The 24,851-nt window shown below is 41.4% G+C and overlaps 1 protein-coding gene across 3 annotated transcripts in view; it reads left to right on the top strand.

Moving 5' to 3' along the window:
- Positions 1-530: 530 nt before the first annotated feature.
- The window catches only part of mafa (v-maf avian musculoaponeurotic fibrosarcoma oncogene homolog a (paralog a)), a 76,916-nt gene continuing 52,595 nt past the window's right edge, over positions 531-24,851 (top strand). The window contains exons 1-3 of one of the 3 annotated variants that reach the window (XR_004656814.1): positions 531-1,920; positions 10,526-10,591; positions 12,278-12,375. Coding sequence is in view for 1 of the 3 variants with exons in the window: in XM_034872937.1 (XP_034728828.1) it covers positions 953-1,920; positions 10,526-10,553 (996 nt within the window). In the remaining 2 variants the exon portion in view is untranslated. Of the gene's footprint in view, positions 1,921-10,525; positions 10,592-12,273; positions 12,376-24,851 lie in introns of all 3 variants that reach the window. The other 2 variants (XR_004656813.1, XM_034872937.1) reach the window with 2 other exon arrangements.

The raw sequence follows: 24,851 nt of genomic DNA, 5'->3' as shown, positions 1-24,851 counted from the left end.
CCTAGTTATTTGCGCTAAAAATAACAAACTTAAGAGGGTGTCATTGATAGATTTAAGTGTTTTTCATACGAAAGACAAACTGTAAAAATGTAATATACTGCATTAAAAACACATAAACGAAGTAGCCTACATCAGCAAACAGGTAAATAATCTCACTATTCATAATACGTCTACAGTTATGACACACTGTAGATGTAAAAATCTATCCATCTATCTATCTATCAATTTATCTCTCTCACTTTCTTTGTTTCTTTGTGTTTTCTCCTCTCTATGATTTGCATTTGGACTTAGCCTACATCTTATTGACTTTACACCATGCCAGCTTCTCTTCATTTCACTGATTTAAACAATAGTAGTCAAAGAGTTAAAAGTCAGTGTCCCAGCTGACAGTCAGCTGATGGCCTTTGACAGTTGCGAAAAGTTTGGTTTCTGCTGCTAATATGTTAATTAGCTCTCGGAGTGTGCGACCCTATTGGCTCTTCGTCCGAGTCAATTTCCTATTTCGAGCCTGACGTCAGGGCAGCTACAATGCTCTTAAACTCATCTGCTGTGTGATCCCTCTAAAAAATCGGCCCACCAGTCATCACCTTGTAACGTGCGAGGCTGCATTCACTCCCCTACTTTCGGCGTTTCTCCCTCTCCGCTTGCGCAATGTATTAATGAAGAACCGTAAAGTGTTAAATGTTTGAAATACAAAACCGCCGAATTCCACATGCTGAAAAAGGACTCCGCTACTCGTGCGCGCGGCACTGGTGTGTCTGTGCAATAGACTCTGCAAAGAAAAACTACTCTCGCACGCCTGCAAGTCCGCGGCTGCAAAAAGGACGCTTAAACCCTCATTTTTCAGTTTCAAGACAAACGCTTAAAAATCAAACTGGCTCACGTTCTTTCCAACCAACCCAGTTTGACAGCTGCTCTTCACCCCACTTGGAGGACTGTCAGCAGCAAGAGGATGGCATCAGAGCTGGCAATGAGCAACTCCGACCTGCCCACCAGTCCCCTGGCCATGGAATATGTTAATGACTTCGATCTGATGAAGTTTGAAGTGAAAAAGGAGCCGGTGGAGCCCGATCGCAACATCAGCCAGTGCAGTCGCCTTATCGCCGGGGGATCCTTGTCTTCCACCCCGATGAGCACGCCGTGCAGCTCGGTGCCCCCTTCCCCAAGCTTCTCGGCGCCCAGTCCGGGCTCGGGGAGCGAGCAGAAGACACACATAGAGGATTTCTACTGGATGTCCGGTTATCAACAGCAGTTGAATCCAGAGGCGCTGGGCTTCAGCCCCGAAGACGCAGTCGAGGCGCTGATCAACAGCAGTCACCAGCTCCAGTCGTTCGATGGCTATGCCAGGGGCCAGCAGTTCGCTGGCGCAGCCGGAGCAGGGGGCACCATGGCCGGGGAAGAGATGGGGTCCGCAGCGGCGGTGGTGTCGGCAGTTATCGCTGCTGCAGCCGCTCAGAACGGAGGGCAACACCACCACCATCACCACCACCACCACAGCAACAGCCACCACCAAGCACCTGGCGTCCAGTCCAACGGCACTTCTGGGACAATTCACCCTCACATGCGCTTGGATGACCGTTTTTCAGACGACCAGCTGGTCAGCATGTCAGTGCGGGAGCTCAACCGGCAGCTACGGGGGGTCAGCAAGGAAGAAGTGATCAGATTGAAACAGAAGAGGAGGACCCTAAAGAACAGAGGCTACGCGCAGTCCTGCCGGTTCAAGCGGGTCCAGCAGCGGCACGTCCTAGAGGGAGAGAAGACGCAACTCGTCCAGCAGGTCGATCACCTAAAGCAGGAGATCTCCAGGCTGGTCCGGGAGAGGGACGCGTACAAAGAAAAGTATGAGAAGCTCATCAGCAACGGCTTCAGAGAAAATGGATCCAGCAGTGACAACAACCCTTCATCCCCGGAGTTTTTCATGTGAGTCTCGACATTATCGTGAGAAAAAAAAGAATAGGGTTACTCACCCCCACTTACAAAAGTTTTCATTATGAAACCTTTTTTCATTTGGCGCAAATGCCTATAGACCAAGAACTAACTTGTCAACTTTTCTTCTTTTCTTTAATTTTATACTTTTTTTTTTAAACGTCTGCGACTGTTTTTAGATTTGGAGGGTTTAGTCATCCGTGTTTTTTATTGTTTGAGAGGCATATTAAGAACATCTCCGTTTTGCTATCATACTCAGTCTATATTATGCATAGCCTTTTTGTCAAGATTTCTTTCATCGTTGTTCATTAGATTTGCAGTGTGTGAGTAAAATGTGATTTTTGAAAGTTGATCCAACTTAATGCTGCAGTAGGCTATACGAAGTGTGCATGCAAGCACTGAGTATACTCCTTTGAAGTTCATCAACTTGTCCTTTTTTCATCATTTTACTTTGAATTCAGTGTACAGATTCTTGTCAAAACTGCATCCATCGACCGTATGTTTTTGGTCTTTATTTTAATTTTTTTAATTTTTACCTTTTTTTCTTTTTCTTTTTTTTTTGCCAAACTTGGAGGATTGCGAGCCTGCCGTTTGACGCCACCTCATCTCATGCGTTTGCTTGCTTTTGTGTTGAGCAACAAAAGACAATATTCATTACAAACTATTCATTGTTTTAAAGAGATGTCTTATTGAACTTCCCTGCATGCTGGACATGTAGGCTATGTTTTTTTTTTCTGTGCTTGAAGATGTCCTTCTTGTCGGATGACTCCAGCATGGCATTTATACTTCATTTATGGCCTCCTCACTTTTTTGGGACAGCAACAAAAAAGTGACAGGACTTCCCACCCCTCTTATCGAAGTGCATTTCAGCTGTGTTGAAGTGCACCACCACCGGCTGTCATTAGGCTGCAGTGAATGCGCTATGCATTCCTGTTGGAAGTTGATCGGCGGAGGGGGAAAGGAAAAGACTTCACTATTAAGGAAATCACCGATTCTTGGAAGTTTAGTCTTTTGCTTAAAGCTTATACTGTTATTTAAAGATATTCCACTCTGCACTTGACAACCTTTAAATACACTTTAAAGCGTAATTTAAGTACAGAGTTTTTATAAGTTGCAAAAGATAGCGTGCTACAGGTTGAAGCATATTATACGATAATTAATAAGGTGATTGGTGCACAACAGTATTTTTTAACAATGGTTTAAAAAAAATTGGCTCGGTTCCATTTTGTAGGCTACAATGAGCAGTATTGTGCAGTGCATAAACAGCGCTTTTGCAGCATGTGCGTCAAACAGTAGTGTGAGAGGTCCGCAACATATTTCACTATTGTATTTCAAAAAGTATTGTTGTAGAAGTTAAAATAAATTGCCATGCTTCTGTGTCTTCAACGAATTGACATATTTTGGACTGAAATGCACTAAATATTCTCGGAAATTCTGGAAAAAGTTCGAATTCTCCACACCTCATGAAGATAAGTTTGACATTCTGCTATGACTTAATCGTAACATTTTTAACATTGTATTATCAGTTCAGGAGAGACTGTTGTTTTGTCTTAAACGAACTCAATATTTGCAAAGCAATAACAATTATTATAATCAATAATGTCTGGACATTGTTTAGATTGTCAGGGATTGACACCCTGCACAAAATGTACAATTGTACAAAATGAGGGAGTATCATTCGCCAATAAATCTTGAAAATATGTTAATTAATCTTTCATCTTATATAGTATATATATATACAGTATATATATATATATTTTGCTGTGCAAAATTATTTCACTCACTAACCATATGTGATGTTCATATGTGATCGTTTTTCATTTCACACAATTAAATGATATGCAATAAAGGTATGTTATTGTCTTCAATAAGTTTCTCACTTTTCTTTTGACTTGTCCTGAGAACTGTTTTGTGATTGAAACATAATGAAACTAGAATCACAACGTGATTGGGATTACTGCACTATTAACAAAGTGTATTTGATTATTTGTTAGTTGTCGCCCTTTTGAATGTGTTTTCCTAATTAATAAGAGGCCACCCTGAACCAATCAGAAACATAGTTTTTAGTTATTCATACATTTAGGCTACCCAAATTGTCTGCTAGAGGTTTCATTTTTTTGTTTACACTATAATGATCCCAAAATATAGACTTAGACTGAACTCCTATTTGTTGTCATTTTTTGTTTTCAACCGCATTTCCATTCTAAATCATATTTACAATCACATTATTATGTAGCCTTATTGCAAATATTTTGGTTCATGAATTACACCCTCATTTGTGATTATGGAAGCCCAGTATGGTTTGTATAATATAATTACATTGTGTTACATTTTATTGTAGAATATGACCTGTGATAAGTGATGTGTGTGAGTCTCTCTGTCTCTGTGATTGTGTGTGTGTATGGGTGTGAACATAAATAGTTGTGAATGGGTGTTTTCCCTGAAGGACAGTATCTGAGGATTACATCTCTATGTGAATCTCTTGTGGCTCTGCATGTTCTGTATATTTGACCCATCCATTCGCCCTTTTCACGTTGCTTGCTTCCTGTTCTGTGTTTGTGTGTTGTGTCTGTGTTTTTTAGACACCGTGTGCTTACTGTTATTAGCCTGTCAGCGTTTGGCTTTCCTAATTTCACCCCGTTTTATTCGGTTTGTCAGTGGGCAGGGAGGAGACATGCTCTCGGAGAGGGGGGTGTAGTGAGGGCATGTCAGGCATGTGTGGGGGCGCTGGAGAAGGTGCCAATGTAAGTCAGCTACTGCAGTGGCAGAAAGAAGCTCAGCGCTGCTGTACCCAATTGTGCATTACAGTTGGTGTTCGGACACTGGTGCACTAACTGAAAAGGCCACTTTTCTGAAACACAAGAGGAAAAGTTCTTTTGTAAATTCTGGGACATAGAATAGCCTGGTGGGCATCTGATTTCACTGTTCCAGAACAATTTTTTTGTTGAAATAGGGAGACCCACGTGCCAAAATCCTCTTTGAAGAAAGACTAAGGTTTCTGCAAACCGATTGAGTCTGGATTCATCAGCTTTTTGCAACTTAGCCACCGTTTGTGTGAGTAAAGCATATACACACAAGGCACCTTTCATGAAAGTGAACCACATTGTCAGTGTGTTACCAAAGCACTGAGTGATCAACTGCTATTCTATATGAACAGTAGTCTTTGAAGTTACAAATTTCATACTTTACCCCCAAAAAAACATCTGCCAGGAATGATGTGCTGCACAGCTTGTCAAAAAAAAAAAAATGCTAGTTTTAACCCAACACTTGTATCCCAATCTGTTTTGTGTGATTTCCTCTGAGGTGCGTACTGCTGCTGTGGTGGCTGATTTGCCCAGAGTGAGGGGAGAAACTGAGACAATAGTCGGGCTTGGGCTGAATTAAATGATTTTGCTGATGATTAATAGTGGTGTGGGCCACTGGCTCCTGCGATGTAGAGATGATAAATTGTGAGTGCAGCTCCGTGCAGCTGTGCCAGTGTTGGGGCTTAGCATGCACACACAATGCAATTTACATCCAAGTTGTTCTCCTTTTTCCTCAATTTATCTAATTACATCTATTTGATCCACGCTGTAGCGCTGCTATATTTTGATATTTCATATTAACCAAAAGAATGTATTGAAGGACTACAGGGAGGATAATTGTTTGCCTTTTTCCCCTTTAAAGAAAATGTCTGTACTTGCCATTTCAAAGAGAGAATGTTTTTTTTCCTTTATTTAAGAGTTAGGCTTTGCTTCTCTTAAGGCTGTGTATTTGTGTGGTGTTTTTTATGTGTTTAGAGTGGCATGTAAAAAATGAAAATGTGGTTTCTGTTTAAGGCTGCCCTGTTTCACTCTCTAGTTTTTTTTACTTTGATTGTTTCCTTATTGGGATAGAGCAGTTAGACATCTAATGTCCAAGGACTAGAACTGAAAGCACACCACAGAGACTAGAAATGAAAACTCATTCACAAGCACACACCAGACAAACAGTAAATGGCCCTGCATAGTTTGCCTAGCTTTTTGTTTTACTGCATGATGTTCCTTGTGTTTCTCTGTAGTCTAGTATTTATATGATTCAAATACTTCAGTCTCCCAGCTAAAGGACATCTGCGTGAAGACAGCTCTGATTTGCAAAATATATTTCCCGTTATATCTGTGGCACCAGTGCGCAGTGGTTGTGCAAGTGATAAATCTATTGATTTTCCAGTGATGCACTCATATGGAACATTGGCTCTATGCAGGCTGATGGCATAAGATGCAGCACGACATTCACTCAAGTAGCAGTACGCCAGTTGACAGAGCTTGTTGGGGGTCTGAATTCTCTCATGGCTTAAGATGGTGCCACAGGAAGGGCTGGAGAGGATCTGTTGTGTTACTGTTTGTGTGATTCTGCATCTCTTAACTTACGCCGGCCGGTGTGCAAGGTCGATTAATGCCTATGTGGATAATATGTGTGCGTGTATATGTAAATGTATGTGTAGGCCTATGTGTCTGTAAATGTGTGTGTGTGCGTGTATGTGTCTCATGTCGTCTTTTTGAGAAGAGGATGAGCAGAGGTCAAAAGTTACAGTGCACAAGGCTGCTCTCAAAGTCATTAGAGTAATCCCTGCCCTGGGGAGCTCAAGCTCATTTCCTTTGCCCAGAACCCACTGAATAAGATGTACATGCACATCCGACATGGTATAGTACACAGTCAATTCAAGACTAGTTACTGACATCTTTTTTTAACCCATTTCCTGTATGTCACCACTGGCTTAGTCTTGCAGCATACTTTGTTATATTTACAAAAGTACTGTATGTTTTTGAAGGTTGGAACAAAATCAAATTACTTTAACACAAAAACAACTTTTAGTAGAAGGGTTCCTTGTCATTAGGTAATGTGTGAAAATAACTCAGCTCCCACTTGATGACTCATATACAGTAGGTTTAAATACACAAAAGGTGTTTATGTCCTTTCGTGTATGCAGCACAAGTGTTTCCTAAAAATATGTAGAACAGGGCAGACATAGCACTCAGCCAAAGCTTGGCTGGTTAAGTTTCATGCTGCCAAACAGTTTTCTTTTTTCATCCCAGCGGAACAGAAAAAGCCATTGAGTCACTGTCAAGTGGAAATAGGGATGGTAAAAGAAAAGCAGCCTTTTTAGTGGGTTTAACTAATCATTGGTGTATAATGGGAATTGTCGGGTAGTATTCATGGCAGCCATGATGATCACTTACAGCAGTTCATGGTATTCTTACACCCACATCATTCAAGGATTGCATTTTGAGTGTTGCAAAGACACAACAAAACAAGCAGGGGTGCTAAAGCCAAACTCATTGTATCTTCTAATAATATCCACTGAGTCAGACTGGGTTTGCTAAATTGGGATTTTCAGTGTCGTTCTCAAATTCACATTTACATTAAAGGAAAAAGAACAGATAAAATCTGAGACATACCATCAATTCCAATTGTAGTTTTTTAAGAAAATATGTATTGTTTCTTATCCAAAATAATTGAATCATTTTAAATTCTTCTCTCTTTCTTTTGTTTTTACAGTTTTTAGTTAGCTTGTTTTTTACTTAAAAAAGAAGTTGACAGTGTAAAAACTAATTTCATGATGTCATTTTAAAGATCTGAAAAGATGTAAGTTCCTGTTCAATTTAACTTTGTATCCGTGTATATATTCATTGTTCATTTTTGATAAGAAGTTAACTTCTGCTAGATGTTTAACCCTTTCTTTTTGTCTCATTTCAGTTTTATCCTTGTAATGAACCCTTTCCTCACATTCATACACTGTGGCGACCCCTAGTCCACCCAGTGGAGCGTGCGCCCCATGTAGGTTGAGTCCTTGGCAGCAGCCCGGGTTAGAATTCGACCTGCGGCCCTGTTCTGCAAGTCATCCTCTCTTTCTTTCTCTCCCCCTTCCCTGTCATTCTTTAGCTGCTCTGAAAAAGGCAATTCAAAAACATACATGCACTGCTCATATTCCAACCCAGTCTCTCGGCAGTTTGTGAAATGGTTACGTTATGTAATCAATTGTTTACTTTTTTTGTTAGCACAAATTTTAAACTAATGTATTTCAATAGGAAACATCTTTCGTGATAACAGCACGACGGTAGCGAGTAATATTGAAAAGCCGGACACAGGACTTTCACCCCAGAGACCGGCGATCGTGTTGTTGTCACTGTCTCCTACGTGTGACGGTTCCTTTCCCCGTTGTTCTTTTCCTAACCACAATCGTCCCGTTGTTGTAGCGCATCCCGGGTGTGGCGGTCTGTCCCGTTGTTGTCACCGGTGTGTAACATTTCATTTCCCCGTTGTTGCGTCCACCAGAGCATTCCAGTTTCATGGCAGTTTTTGCCGGCATGTGGCGCTTCATTTCCCTGTTGTTGCTTCCCCCAGAGAACGCAGTTTTGTGTCCCAGCGGCCATGATGGTCACTGTCTACCACGTGTGGCGTTTCATTTCCCTCGTTGTTGCGTACCCCATAGACCGCGGCATGTTTCTTGGCAGCCGTTGTTCATTTCATGGTGACCACTGCAAAATAAACAAGACAAGTGTGTCCCTGTTGACGAATTAATAGATCAAAATAACGTGACTATTTTACGCACTGCCTCGAGACCGGGTTGTACGTTCTTAAATATGTTGCAAGCCCAAGGCCATGCTGCCCTTTTAAAAAAAAAAATCATCATATAATTGAATTTTATTGTATTTATTTCATAAAGTTAAGATTTTTTTGTGACAAATTACAAAACTTCATGAGTTTGGTTCTGAAAAACATCAATGCAGATGGAGGACATTACAGTAACAGTCAGGTGTCTCAGCCCAACCAGCTGGCAGCCACATCTACAAATGTGACCAGATTCATCGCAGATACAGAGACACACAAACGTTCTCTCACTTTACAGAGGATATGAGAGGTACAGTACAGAAACACTAACTTCTTTAGAATTAAACACACATCAGGGATCAATTAAGCTGCTTATTTGATCAGAGTATGCTCTGCTCTTTCTATACAGTACATGTCTTTCTTTCATTGTGGCAGAAAGTCTCAGTGTGCATCAAATAGACATTAAGCGGACATGCATGGTGTCATTAGAGAGTTGTCCTTGAAAGATTGGCTGCAGGTTATGTTGGTAATGAGGGGGTCGGGACTTGCTGGGGTAATTTTATACGTCTGTAAATGGAACCAAACCAAGAACCTGGGACTTAAATAAATGCATCTCTCCGCATTGCACAAAAGGTGACAAAAAATGTAAGATGGATACTAGTGTATTTTTAAGTAGCATAAATGTTTCAAATATATTGATAATATTGAGATATACTGCAATAATAATAATATTAATAATAATATTATTAATAATAATACTGAATAACTTTTATTTATATAGCGTCTTTTATGAAATCCAAGGACACATAATTACAGTCACTATATCAACGGAGGTTGTAGGCTATGGTAAACAAGTGGTGTTTCAGAAGTTTTTTTTTTTTTTTTTTTTTAAATGTCCAGGGATGTAGGATTTCAACTATCTGCAGGGATGGGGCCGCAACATTAAAGGCTCTGTCTCCAAAGGTACTGAGTCTGGTGTGGGGAGTAAGGAGCAGGCCAGCGTGATGATCAAAATCACAGTTTCAATCCATAAATGGGAGGTTTTATTGGCATTTTAAGTTATTGTTATTTCTATTTCTATTTGAAGTTTTCCCTTTTTACCACTGCTAACAGTGTTATTGTTTTTTTAAATCAGTCACTTTAATGAAAGTTTACACTTTGTGATTTAGATCCAATGACTCGTTTTTCTGCTGCATATCATGCTGCTGTTTGCCTGCAGGTTCTATGAACTCTATAGCACTGAGTTATGTGACATTTATTTGAAAATCCAATGATTTAAAATTTCCTCTACAGCAGTGTATGGGCAAAGTTATTCCACAACTGTCATTTCCCACAGTGTTTTAAAAGGGACCCAACTTGGCATCAGTGCCTTAAGAGCTAAGAGCTAATCTAATGTTTTTACTTGTGTAGAAACATTTATTGGAGATATGAATAACTGTATCTGGACCTGCCTTGAGCAACATGCCTACTTGTGTGTGTTCTAAGGAGCGTGCTTGTAAAAGTGTCCGTCATGGTAGTACGGGAGTCAGACAATAACACCCTCCAGTGTTCATTTGTCTGCATGATAAATTCCCTTCCTTTTAGAACAATTAATTATGTAATTTAATGAGATGAACAGGACTAACAGCTTTGGCATAGAACTCTTTTGCTTTGTCTGTGTGATGGCACACTGTATGCTTAGATATTTTAGCTTTCTCTCTTGTGGTTACAGTGTTTTGATGCATGGGTTCTGCCTGTAGAATCTATTTGCATGCAAATTTTTACATTTCCCTCCGCATCAAACGCTTACTATGATACATGTACTGTGTTTCACCAGACAGACAAGGTGAGAATGAATCTCGCTCGGAATGGATCCACTTGTTTTTCTGTGATTGTGCGTTTCAGTCCGTGTGTGTCTGACAGGGTAGTAGAGAGTGACACACACAGTAGAGGAAACAGAGGAGGCACAGAAGAAGACAGCATGTGTATTTGCCTTGATATTCATCTTTCTATTCTCATAGGTTTTGTCCAATCTTATCTACTCCTTTAGGTCATCCAGAAAATTCCTCCATCTGTGATTTCAAGCCCCAATCGTCCGTGCCCTTGGCTCTCTGAGGTAAAACACTTTTCACTTGATCTCTCTCAGCTTTTGTGTTTTTATTTTCCCCTTTAACTTTGACTTCATAATAGTAGGTGAAGTCAGATTTGTAAAACAGGCTTGAAAAAAAGAGATCACAACTGTAGAAATATCATAATAATATAGAGCATTATTTCTGCTCACGTTGTTTTTTACTATGCACCTACACAATGAAATCCATTTTAATTATGCATTTATATTAGACTCTCATTTTAAATTTTGAGAGGACACAGTCACCACACATAATATTGAATGTTTCATAACAACTGTCTGTAAGGCTTCCATAATGGATACATGATGTGCAATATTGTCAATTCCTATTCATAGCGAGCACACACCTTGTTTATGTTGCCAAACAGTATCTCTCTCCATCCCCATCTCTCTCTATCGTCCCAGTTTCTTAACTTTTCCAAGTACTATATGCACCTATTTAAATCAACACACACACACACACACAAAAAAACAGATATGACAATATCACTCATCCTGGATCAACAGAAAAACCAGCATATCTTAGCTACTCATTAAAATGTAAATCGTATGTTGAGATTTTGTTTGAAAAAGGCGGAGAGAAAAAGCAGAGTTTCGGACAGCAGGAGAGGGGCAGAGTAAAGAATAAGCTTCTAGTCTTGAAATCAATTTACAGAGACAGAGAGGAAACTGGCTAAATGTACATTGCAAACCCGATTGTTCCTGTAATGGCTTCACTGATTGTTCCAAAGCAAACGCTGTGATGTGCCTGGTCAAGACACAGAGGATGAGAGAAGGTTTGAGCTTGCATTCATGACTTTGTACCTTGGTGAAGTAGTGTATGTATGTGTGTTACTGTACATGTACTTGAATGTAATGTATTTTACTTGATTGTGTCTAAGTGGGGTGTGGGGATCAGAAGCTGGCCTTTCTCCAGCTTCACTCAACTTCAGTAGGGGAAGCAGGACAAAAGCCATCAGGGAAGACAAGGACAAATCATCTTTAGATGAAGTGTTTTAAGTGCTCTGATTCTCCTCCCACGTCATCACAATGAATTAGGTGCCCTCTGCTCACTGCTAAGGGGTGTAGAATATAAACAATGCCAAGGGAACGGATGTTAAACGAATGAAAGTGGAAAACCATGAGGGTGTCTATCTTAGTCAGCCTCGTAAATCTCAGTTCCCTTGCCACGCCACTGCGCTATACTGATGTTGCGCTCTGACAACCTGCCAGCCGAGCTCAGAGGGGCTGTGTGCGGTGTGGTCTGGTCGATCCTGCTCTTAGCAGTTTCAACCAAGGCAGACGTTGCAGGCAGAGCCATGTCTTTGTTTTATGCAAATCCATGCATATGAGGAGGGGGGGAGGGCGATGAGCAGTCTGGCCACGTAGCTCCAGGAGGACAGGCTGAGTGATGGAGATGGAGAGCCAGGTCTCTGTGTCCTTGCCTGGGGAAAGAGTGTCCTGACTCCGGCTTGGACTGCCTATAGACACCAACAGGACACTGTGTCACTGCGCCTCTAGCCCACCAATGCAAGAGAAAAGGAATTTTCCAGGCACAAATGTATTTACACTGTGAGATGTTGGGATGGCAAGGAGATAAAGAGAGGTTAACGTTGGTAGGAGGCTGCCAGTGTGACTCACCTCCGACCGGTGTGTGTGTGTGTGTGTGTGTGTGTGTGTGTGTTATGAAGGCAGGCACACCTCAGGGGTTCGCCATGCAAAGACACACTGGAGTTCAGAGCCGTGCAGGGAGTTGAAGGACCCAGAATATGCTGACAAAGATAAAACACCAGGTGTGTGTATATGCACAGTAAGTGTGTGAAAGAGGCTGTGAGAAAGAGAGCTGACTGCAAATATAGATTGGGGGAAGCAGGCTTGTGTGGGATTGTTTGTGAGTGTGTCTGTGTGTATGCATGTGTGTGTGATCACAAAAGCATACTGTAACAGGTAGGCAACGCCACCAACCATGTGGTCAGTGTATGGCAGGATGGTTTAGGTGAAACTTTCTGAAACATTGTCACCTAAACACACCATGTCTGGTCAAAAGACATTTCTCATGCATTTTGCTTCCCTATATCTTTGTAGTTTATCAGTACAGTACATTACATCCTGTAAACGATTTCTAAATGGTGTAGTTCCCCCATCCTTTCTTGCTCAGCCGTTCTCAGAGCTGCGTGCTAACGGTAACACTTGGTCGGAGGCTCTTCTATCACAGAGAGCTCTATTTCTGGGTGCCAGGATGTTGGTCTCAGTCATTGAGGGCAGATGAAATCGATCCAGATTGACCTGTCATGTGGAGGAGAAAATGAATGAGATAGAGGAGGGGTGCAGAGGCCATATAGAGAAGGGGGGCAGTGCAGAAGTACAAAAACAACCTCTTGCTCCATATGGGTCAAAAGTCAAGGAATGATTTATTCAAGACTGGGTGTACTCCCTCCTTCCCCCCTCCTCCTCTCTGGTCCACCTGCCTCTCGGAAAGGAGTGAGAAACTGGAGACTGCTCAGGAGAAGCTGACTATATTCAGCCTTAGTGACCAAAGACACTGTGGTCTAACTCTAAAGTTAAAAATACAGATATCCATGTACAGTGAGATTGGCACAGTTTGCGTCACTACATGGCACCAAGCACAAGTTTCTCAGCTTCAACCAACTCAAAGAAAGACTGCAAAGTAAATTGTAGCTGCAGACTGTAGGCAGCCACATTCATTGGAGTTACCACCGAAATGATTAAGCATATAGATAAAACTTAAACAATAAACTCACATTCCACTTCTGATTGTGAAAATGATTTTCTAGCAAAGAACGAAAGAAAGGAAGACAGGGAAAGATTTATGGCTGCATTTGTATGTGAAGTAGTACTAGATTTAGCCCGGTGTGTTTGGGCAGAGCTCCACTTTGCTAATTATTTTCCTGTGGCAGAGTTCTCAGCATGGCGCTCTTCTCTCGCTCTGAAAAGAGAGGCTCAGCGGTAAGTGCTTAGTCAGCCCTGCTCTGGGTGTGAGATATTGTTGGGTCTCTGGTGGACTGTCGGGGGGGCGGAGCAGCACGGAACCGAGCCATTGCAAGGGCGAAGGCTTTGAGGAGAGGGCAGGCCCATCATCACCCATCAGGGAAAGAAAAGGGAGTAAAATACTACTATTGGGGAGAGCAGTGAACGAGAGCTCCGTATTGTATCTGCCTCAATGCTCATCATCATGTGGAAATACTGCGGCTAGATCTTGTAGTTTGCTGTCTCTGAAGCTGCAGGATCCACTCATTAGCCAATAGCAAAGGCATTGACTTTAAACATATAAAGACATTAACATCAGTTTCTATACTGCCTTAATCTCAGTGACAATCCCTCAGTCATTCAGTCCAGAAGAAGCTGTCTGCCTTCTCTGTTTCTCTCCTCGCTCTCTATTTATACTCCAATGTCAAACTTGTCTTTCTTTCTATCTCTACCCCTCTTTTTTAGAGTGACACACAGCTCCCCCTGTTCTGTCTGCCCTGCTATCCTCCAATTGACTCTCCTCCTCCTCCCAAACAAACTTAGCTTCCTTCCCCTCGCCTCTGTACCCAACGTCACTTTCCCTCCCCCCTCTGCCTCACACTGCACCTGCTTCCCTCCCGCTCCCTGCTTTCTCTCCAAACGTCACTTTTCCCCTCCACTCCTCCACTCCCGTTCTCCCCCTCGTTAGCTTGATGAATGGCTTCACTGCAGGGAAAGTGCTGATTTTCATCCCTCTGTCTGATTTCTGCTGGCTGTTATTAATTTCAAACACTCAGAGAAAAGCAAGTGAGTCAATAAATAAGGAAATGAACACACTTCATCCTGCCATACAGCAGCTCTCACAGTCATTCACCCAGGAAGCGGGTCCTCTGTGGAGGACAGGCCTGCATTTAAACTGATATAACAGTGATATAACTGATAAACTGAGTTCAGCTCCACTCTTGAATCACAACATGTTTCAGTATTTTTTACAGTGGGAATAAAAGTCAGCTGGTACCAGTGCATCATATTAAATGTTTCTGTAGTATTTTCAGTATCTTGCTTCACTCAGACAAACAGGACCAGAGGGAGGCGGAAAGCTACAAAGTAAATAGCTCCAAAGAGACCTGCAGTGTCCGCTCTCATCTTTCATCTTTCACACCAGTGCACCATTTGAGAAGTGTATACAGAGAGTGACAATGAGGAGAGATATAGAGAAGATGCAGGACTAAAGACAGGCAATGAGATGCTCTAGCCTAACAGAGTTATTGGTGCACATTAAACAATGCTGTCCACACAGTGTGACTGGCGCTATATGTCTAAGTGCACATTACTTACATTCCAGGCTTAATGCATTGTGCTTGGCCATTAACATCAAACACAAATAGCATCCAAGATGATACAATTCTCTTACTTTTATTGTTGTCAGACAGATGCTTGCACCAAAAGTTATTATTATCTATTTAATGTATTTAATTAAAATGAGTTGGGGTGTCTAATCAAAGCAGGATCACCATAATGCATGCACAGACACAGGAATTAAAGCCTCAAACACGCTGTTTACAAAGTGTCAAGACAAACAGTCTGGTTGACTATCCTATTAATACATGTCTGAGACACATACACAGTTGTGTGGTCTGTGCTCTGCAGCGACAAGGCTTATGTTTCCATTGGCTCAGACAATTAAAACAATATTCGGTATCACATTAATATACAGGTATAAATAGGTATATATAAGGTTTTATTAAGGCCAACACTTTCTTAATTTGCTGGTGTGTCCCTGACACCACACTAATTTATTGACTTCAGGTTCCTAGGACTGTCCTACTGACTCAGCATACAGCACAAACATGTTTCTGTAAAACAGTTATGATATAAGAAATGAGTCGTAGAAAATTTGCACAAGGTGCATTAGAAAATAAAAGCGCTGCTGGTTGACCTTTAAGTTTCCTACCTTTAAGAAAGCATAACTTCACATAGAGAAGAGTAGAATGTTTAATTGTATTTTGTCCATAATCCACTGAACTGTATTTATATTTGTATGTAAGTGTTTTGTTTTGACAACATTGGCAGGTAATGCCTACCCAGAGGGTCTGCTTCAGCCATAGAAGATTGATGATCATGATTATACAGCATGTGAGAATCAATTTTGATAGGGAAGACATTGTGAAAGACATTGTGCCCAGTGACAAAGAAAACAATTGACATACACACAGCTGTAAATATCCCGTTGAGTTTCTGTCGTTCCTCATTTAATCTGTAAATGAATAAAATATTCTGAAAGGTGAATGTCAAGATGAACAAACTTTGGGATAACTTTAGTGTATGATAGAGGAGAGGAGAGGAGAGGAGAGGAGAGGAGAGGAGCCTGTATTAGTAGTAGCTGCAGGGCTAGTGGAGCCTGTATGTCTGCTTCATGGCTCTGTGAGCGCAGACATAACTATTGTGTTTACAAGGCTGAGTTGCTCTGACTGTTAAATTATTGGGGTGGGGGCGCGTTAAAGGAAAAGGAACATAGGGAACGGGTGGAGGGGGTACATATTTGTCCCTCTCTCTCATAGTTATGGCTAACCAGGCTAAGGAATGCTGTTTTTGTTTTATAATTACAGAGTTTGAGTAGTGTCACCCTTGGAGACTACATGGCCTCAGAGACCTGGCAGAGCAGGGCTTTCTGTAGACACAATGTAGTGGCTGGGGCTTAAAGTAAGGCTGAGGAACAGCACACTTCTTAATGTCACTACTGTACTGAGAAGGCACATTCAGAGAGTAACCTCATGACAAATAACAATTAACCACAGTTAAGGGCCGTGAGGTTACTCTTTGAAGTGTAACACAGGCACGCCAGGCCAGGCACACTGCTAACTCAGCTGGTCACCTTGAGGTTGTCTTTTTGTTGCCTTTGAAGGGAGTGTGACCCTAAGAAAGAATGTTGTGGCAGAGGCAAAAACAGAAATCAAGAGAGCCACTGCTCACTCTTTCTCAGAACTAAGGAAACCATCTTTTCTCTCTCACACACAACCTCTCTTTTGAACATACACAACATCTTCACTGCTTTGCAACGCTCTTAGGTTGTTTTTTCCCTCTCTGTAACCTGGCCATTAAAGGAGAGCGATGAGTTCACAGCTGATAGTCTCTGGTTGCGAAGAGCGGAGAGCAGTGTAGGATGACATTATCGGAAGTGGCTGCATATAGATACAACAAAAAAAGAAGATGAAAACAGAAAGAGAATACTATGGCGCACTTCTCTCAGTATAAACGTATGTCTGCTTGGATTACACTAATGACCCCTGACAAACCACAATAAGACACATGTATCTCTATGGATACTAGCCATGACCAAAGGAATGGCTTTGAGTTCACTTTCCAATTTCACATTCTGCATGATAAGACTCTTGTCAGCAACAGCTAAAACATCATTAGTTTTCTGTTGTTTCTTTAAACCAATAGGTCATGGCAGAAAAAAATGACTAAAGAGTTAAATACGTACTGAAGTTAATGCATACTCAATACACAACCCAGTTTGCCTACCTTTAGAGAGAGACAGAGATGTGAAGGAAGGGTGATGGAGAGGGACAAGGCTTTCCCTTTATCCCTCGGCGGAAGTGGAATAGTTGTGGTGACGGGTTGTGACAGCTGAGGGAGTGAGGGAGCAAGAGGGGAGTATCACTCCAAAATCCCCAGGAAACATAGAGGAGGGAAGAGTAATTTAGGACGAGGATGAAGCGCCTGCCGTGGCCTCTCTCAGGCTGTCTGTTTCTGCTGTCTCGCACTTTTGAACACACACCCAGAAACGCACGTGAACAAGTCTCTTTCAATCCGACACACACTCACACTTAGGGTAATAGATATTAATTGTATTAACTCTCTAGTCACTACATTAACATGATGATTCAGCCAATAGGTATTAATGGTGGATCATTGCCCGGATCCCTGGTTCAGAATTAGACAAATGTCAAATACATATGCCATACCAGAATTAGACACACACAGGACAAGCACACCGACTCTCATTTCCTTACTCCGTCTCTTGATAGTATCCCTAATAGACCTCTCTCCCAGTGGCACACTGCTGTTGCAACATTCACCTACTATTGCTTTAATGAGATGTCTGCATCGCTCTGTGTATGTGTCGGTATGAGTGTGTGTGCATGTGGCTGTGTGTTCCTGAGAAAGAAAGATGTTAGCGATCCTTGTGGCCCTGTTTATCTCCACCCTTGTGTTGGAGTAGAGGGAGGTCAGAGGCAGGGCTGCCTGTATCCATCTCCATTCCCACGGCTGCTGTCTCACAGGCACTGTGGTCACAGGAGGATGAAAAGACTATGGATTTTTTTCTCCACCTCCTTACACTCACAAGAGCAGGAAGATTAGACAGAAGATGAGCACAGCCTGCCCCATTCAAAGCAGCTTTAAGCCCAACACTGGAGGCATCTGACCTGAGCTCTCTGGTTCATGGAGCAGATAGAAATATGCACGCACACACTCACACTCACACTAACACACAAACACACTCACACACACAAACTCACACAAACCAACTAAGACAAGAGTTCTTGGTTCAGGTTTCTGGTTTGTTGCGTGGTCATGCAGTGCTTGGGTGTTAAACATCAACCCTATGATCTTTGTATATTAAAGGCTCCAAGCACACACCGGCACACACACATAACACACTGGCAGATATAAGCATTCACACCCACTTACCAGCAGCCCCAGATGGAGACTAAAAGTTGTATGTGTATAAAAAGATATTTAGGGAAAAACTTGATAGACAATGAGGTAAAGCAAGTCAGTTGGGAATAGGAGGGGAGCCATATGAGGCGGGATCGTGAGAATGAAAGAAATTGATGCAGGCAAAGAGAAACAGGGAGATGCTATTCAAAGCTTTGTTGCTCTCACTAGCAATTAACATATTTTTTGTATAATTTCAGAAAGGCCTGAGCTGTCTTATCAGTTACCAGATAAGTCTCCTCCTTCTCCTCTTTTTCCCAAAAAGAATGTATGAAGGCTCTTCATAACTAAAAACTGACATAGTGTACACTGATATCTGCTACCATATTGCTTCCAGCTCTCCACTAAATTCCCTTCACTTGCTCCTGCACAAACACTTACAGATGCATGTGCTTATACGCATACACGCACAAATAAACATGCAAAAGTTAGCCGACAGGTGGTACCCAGATTCTGAAGGGGCAGTAGCAACATCCAAAAGTGAGCACTGGCTCAATTTGTCATCTTTCTTGTATGCTTTCCTGGTGTATTTTGGGAATTGTAATTTCTATTTGTGTGTGTCTGTGTGTGCATGTGGTTTTTACTATATTGTAGAACATACTTTTTCAAAAATCATGTATGTGCTTTTAGGTTTTTATCTTTATTTTTCACCTAAGCCAAGAAATAAACGTTAAAGGTGCCCTGCCACACATGTTTCATTACTTTGTGGTAATGTCAGAAGTTCTACAATGGACTCTTTTGTAGAAAAAGGCCTTGGTTACCTTTTTTCAAGCCATTCTAGTGTGGTATAGAAAGCCTGCAGGAAGACTCCCCTCAATCTGGGCTAGTTCGCATTAATATTCAATGAGCTAATGTGCTTTGCTCTGATTAGCTAATTGCTAGCCAGTGAGGGCCTTACTATCAGCATCCTTTAACTAGCGCAACTGGGGGAGCTCATGAATAGTAATGAGCTCAGGAAACATGACGTCAGACTGACCAGCTTTTTTAATTGGCCCACTTTCTCTGCTTATTTCTTTTCAGTGGCTAGAGCTGACAGAAGAGGTAGCAGTTCATTTTCACATTCATGACATAACACAAAAAATAAAAATGCAAGTAAAAATGGTTTTGTTTGACAGGGCACCTTTAAGCGTTTGGCTTCCTAATTGAAACCAGGGATGGAAAGTTTGATTAAAAAAACACAAAGAGAAAGAGAGGGAGAGGAGAGGGAGTGCAAACTAGAGAAAGTGTGGGCAAGCAACAAAGCAAAACCAAACATGGGACTGAAACTTGGTGATATGCTGTTTCTGTTCATGGGGGTTACTTGCTAAACTAAAAGCCACAGCAGATAAAATCAACACTCAGGTAGTGGGCATGCACGCAATGACAGTAACTGCTAAAATTTCATTGGTCGAAATGCTGAGGCACGCGAAAGCTGAGGCATCTTGCAGATATTTAAACCTGTCTTATATGAACTTGTTTAAGTTATTGGTGTGCTACTTGGGAACAGCGGGGGCGGACCATCTCAAAACAGAGCGGCAAAGAGAATCAAATGTGTGTTCTCAACACTATCACTATGTCAAACCTGACTTGAGTCTGTCTTGTTTGCATAAGGGGTGCGTTGCTTTACAATGTAGGTCATTGGGGAACCAGCAGCTAAGGATTCAATCATTATAGAGACTGATTTGGAGACACTGATAAAATGAGGATCCCTATTGAGATACAATAATCTCCCACAAGATAATTGTTCAATTCTTCTTGTACAGTTTGTGGTAGAGTCGAGGTCAAACTGTTGATAGTCTTCTTGGTAGCTGATGTGATTTGACAACTGACAGACTTGCACAACATAAACAATTGTGGCAGGAAATGGTCAGAGGCAGTTATGGATAAGTGTGTGTGTGTGTGTGTGTGTGTGTGTGTGTGTGTGTGTGTGTGTGTGTGTGTGTGTGTGTGTGTGTGTGTGTGTGTGTGTGTGTGTGTATGCGTGTGTGTGTGTGTGTGTGTGTGTGAGTGAGTGTGTGTGTTTGTGTGTGTGTTTGTGTGTCTTGGGTAATGACGGTAAGAGTGAACCAGTGTTTTTCACACATGGCTCCAAAATGTTGCAATCAGCATGTGTGTCTGTTGATGAAATGAAAGGAGGATAAAAATAAAGAGAGACAATCATATATGGAACTAGCGCTTTTCAAGACCTAAATACAATGATAGGTGCGTGTTTTTAAGAACCAATGTAGAGGTGTGACAAAATGATAAAGAAACGACAAGTTTATGAAATTACCTGCTCTTATGTACTGTGGTGTAAGACTTGTGAATCTGTTTATCTGTGTGTGTGTTTGCACATGTGAGGCTTCACTGAGCATGCCCAGAGAGAAAAGGCAAGGTGGCAGTAAGTCTGCGTCATTTGGGAGGTTTGCTAGTTGTCACGGACACGCAGAGGGCGACATTCCAGTGAACAGGAGGTGGGTGCAGTGACATAAGCAGGGCGCAGTGCCCTTACCATAGACAAGACTCTCACAACCCCTACATATGGAGGGGTCAAGGGCGTACACACACACACATACACAAACACACACACAAACACGCTTTTATTGTGATGCAAAAAACATTTCACAAAAGGATAATATATGTGCCTTTAATTTTGAGAATATTCTTTCGTTCACTGTCATATTGTAAGTTTTAAGTGAATACATGTTTTGAGAAGATACAGAATAACACTAAGTGTGTCTGGTTCCATACATTTGGCAGCATCCTCCACACACACTGTGTGAGTGCTGTAAATAGCCAGAGTGTGTCGTGCATCTCTGCTGTGTTTGGACCTATTTTAGAGCTGACACAGGAAACAGGGCCATTCTGACAGCCACCCTGCCAGCCGGTACTGCACACAGCAGCCCCGGAACCTTCTGTCAAACAGACACACACACATACACACATGCATGCACACTCACACACACACACACACACACACACACACATACTTACATGTGCATGCACGCGCACACACTTACACCAATGCACACAGACAGACAGGATTTTTCCATGTTAACAAACTAGCAGTGCTTCATCCACCTCACAGACTTCCACGAATCATTTAATTTCCATTTTAAGTCAACATTCCTTCTCTCATACCTCTGTTCTATTCCAGTTTTCCAAAAACTAACTGGAAAGACCTTTAACAAAAGCACCCTGCTGTGTCACTTGGCAGCCCCCTGTACCATTTCCCTCATCTTGTCTTTAGTATTGTACATTTCAAAACTAGAGAATCTAACTGTTTTCTGTGTTACATATCCCTGCATAATAAGCAACTGATATCTCTGGCAGAGGGGAGCTCAATTACCCATGACATGTTCCTGCTTTAAGCTACACTAGACAGCTGGAGACCTGGCACAGTATAGTTTTAGAGTTAATTCTGAGTTAATTCATGTTTGTTTTTTTGTTGCTATTCTGGTTTATGTTTCTGGACCGTGTATTTTTTTTAAATTTTATTTGCCCGCCAGGGTGATTTAATTTAATCTTTGTAATTTACTCACTCACTAAACATTGTTGAGGTAATCAGTGAGATTATATTTAAATAAAGCTGCATGTCAGTGTCATGAGCACTAGCTTATTTAGACCGTTTGCACACAGCCATAAATGCCTTTTCAAAGGCTATATCAGAGTCCCACTCACCAGCCTCTCATATTTGGGGTGGAAGATAAATTCTGCAGGCGGCTCCTGCCGTTCTATGTAATTATGTGCATGGTGATGTGCTTTTACAGCCTGCCTAACAGTCGGAAATTATCTCCTGGAAATGAAGTCCAATTAATTGTGGCACTTTGGAGGCGTACGTGTGTGCAGAAACACTGTAATGACACTTAACAGGAAATTGGCTCCTGTTGAAATATTTAATAAATAAGTTGTGAGGTAAAACAACTGTGTATGACACTGACAAATGTAGCTTGTACTTTCTGTATTTTACACAAGCACGCACGTGCACACACGAACATACACAGCTCACGCAGATATAAGGAGTTGAAAAAAAATTGTGAGCAGTGTCACACTAGCTCATTGTATAATATGTATTACACATACATATTACACATCCATGATGACACAGGTTGAATTCCGGTGGTAGACCTTTTTGCACGTCACCTCTATCTTTCTCTCCCCATAATTCCCGTCACTGTCTGCTGTCAGCTAGATAAAATTATTTTGAAGTAGGTATGGATGCACACTACCGATCTAACCTAAAATGGGAAAGTCTATAAAAGGAAACAGGCGTTTTTAGGGCCAGTGACTTACTGTGTCACGCCACAGTAGCTCTCTATTGTAGGACGCACTCTGATGGGTCAGCACTTTTGCAGAATAGCACCTTTTGTTTTTGTCCCTGGGAATATAGGTGTTCTGCCCAGATCGACTGTCCAGACACAACCCATTCACGAATTAGATTTTTTTATATTTTATGATTTCTTATTCTTCTTTTCCCTAAAGGGTTCTCTTTCACTTTACATCTTCTGAGATTACAGAGATTCCATTTTCTGGACATTTTAAATAACTAAACTTAAAAGCAAACTGGTATCTTAAATGCACATGTTAAACACCTTTCAAAACAATCTTTACTGTAGGATGCAGTAACATTTTACATAAAGTGAGGAATTTAAACATAGAACCATATAATCACAGATCTAATTGTCTTAAAATTAGGAAAATTATTTACTTTGAAACAACACATACAACATAGACAGGTTTTCTCAGGTTCATTAGGCTATGTGTGTGTGTGTGTGTGTGTGTGTTTGTATGTGTATGTGTGTGTGTGTGTGTATGAGTGTGGTTTGTGTGTGTTTGCATTAGCCTCCAAATGTATATCTATTTCTTTATGTTTTAACATTGACATCCACTTGTTTATTACCTTCTGTCATTCTGCTCTGGTTGCTTACACATAACAGCTCGCTGGTCAGTATGTGTGTGTGTGTGTGTGTGTGTGTGTGTGTGTCTTTCTGTGTTAGGGCCTACTAGAACCATTCAGCTCAGCAGTATGGCACGAAATGGCAGCAGAGTGGTGTGAGTGGTCAGCCGGAACGTGTGCTTGGCAGGCAGTGGCTATGCTATTAGCAAGCGCTAACAGTTTTATTATTAGAAAATAAACGGTGCGCTGCAAAACTCTGAATGTTATTAGCACCTCACCATCTGGGTCTGACAGCTGTGTTCAGCCACCATAATGGCTGAACTGCTAACGGCTATATCTGAAATCTCCACTCTTTATCTACAGTACTTTCACTCTCATTCTCTGTGTCTGTCAGCATCTCTTCCTCTCTTTCTCCCTCTCGCTATCTTTATTTCTTCCTCTGGCTGGGTTTCTTGCAGACATAAAGATACGCGAGTGGTTAATAAGCAAGCAGAGCCTCACACGCAAAAATCAAAAAAGCAGCAGTAGCTCTCGGACTTGGTTTTGCGGCCTGTGAAATGAGCATTTTGAGAAATTTGTCTTGTATGACTGTGCCTCATTTGTGATGGTGACCTCATGCTTATTTATTTTTTAAGAGAAAACATTTTTTTTAAATCCAGAAGCAAAACCACAAAACAAAATCTGTCCTTCACTATTGATCAACTCTCAATTAAACATGTCTTACACACAACAGACAAACAGAACAGAAAAAGCCTCTAAAAAAGAGTGGAAACAATAAGTCATAGTGCTTTAGGGAAAAAATAGGCAAACAGTTTGTGTTTGCTTGCATGTTGACTTCTGAAATGTTTTGCTTTTGTGCACATGCGTGAGAGTGTGTCTGCATGGAAAAAGAAGAATTATGCATGTGTGTTTTTCCTCCGCTATCACACAGCTTTGCAGGGCTTTATTTAAACAGATAACGTGCTACTAGAAGCCCCCAGCCTCCCCAAAACCTCCTAACTCTCCTTTTTGCCTCCCAGTCTTTCACAACAAACCCCATAGAAAGGAGACACCTCCAGAAATGAACCCTCTTATTGCAGACACTGCAGAAAAGCCTACCCTGCAGTGCTTTTCCTTCTCCAACAAAAAATACTTTTCTCCACTAAAACAGGCCAACTTTGTCTGGGGGTGCGTCTCCCGTGCTCAACCTAATCTACATGCATACTTACCTTCCTTATATTTAGGGATGACGCCACCAAGCAGCGTGAAGGACTCTGGATGGCATAGGAATCTATTTCACATATAGATGCACAGGGCTAGCGTGCAGGAATAGGATATAGAGCAGGGAATAGTGTGTTTTCAATTTCACTGACCCTCTCTTGTATTGTGCCATGCTTATCCGCTGTCTAATTCTATTTATTTGAGTACTTTTTCACTGCCTGTTCAGGGACCAGTGTTAAAACACAGTTTAAAAGCTTGAAGGTAGAGGAACACTTTTATTTTGTATTACTTTTGAGGACTTTGCCTGTGTTGCTTCAGCAGGCAGAATAAACAGCAAGTTTAAAGAAAAAAGAAAATATACAGTTTTACAGGAATCTTCTAAAAAATTCTTTGTTTCTTTTTCTTTTTTTTAATGAAACAGGATAGGTGGTCTTGGTTTCTCAATTTTGATTTATAAAAAAATATCAACTTTTTTTTTTAAACAAAACTAGTACTAATGCCACATTCATGTCATATACTGTA

The sequence above is a fragment of the Etheostoma cragini genome, chromosome 1, assembly GCF_013103735.1.
Source record: "Etheostoma cragini isolate CJK2018 chromosome 1, CSU_Ecrag_1.0, whole genome shotgun sequence".
NCBI lineage: Eukaryota > Metazoa > Chordata > Actinopteri > Perciformes > Percidae > Etheostoma > Etheostoma cragini.
The sequence above is the reverse complement of the archived record's forward strand: the minus strand, read 5'-3'. Positions and strand labels throughout refer to the sequence as shown.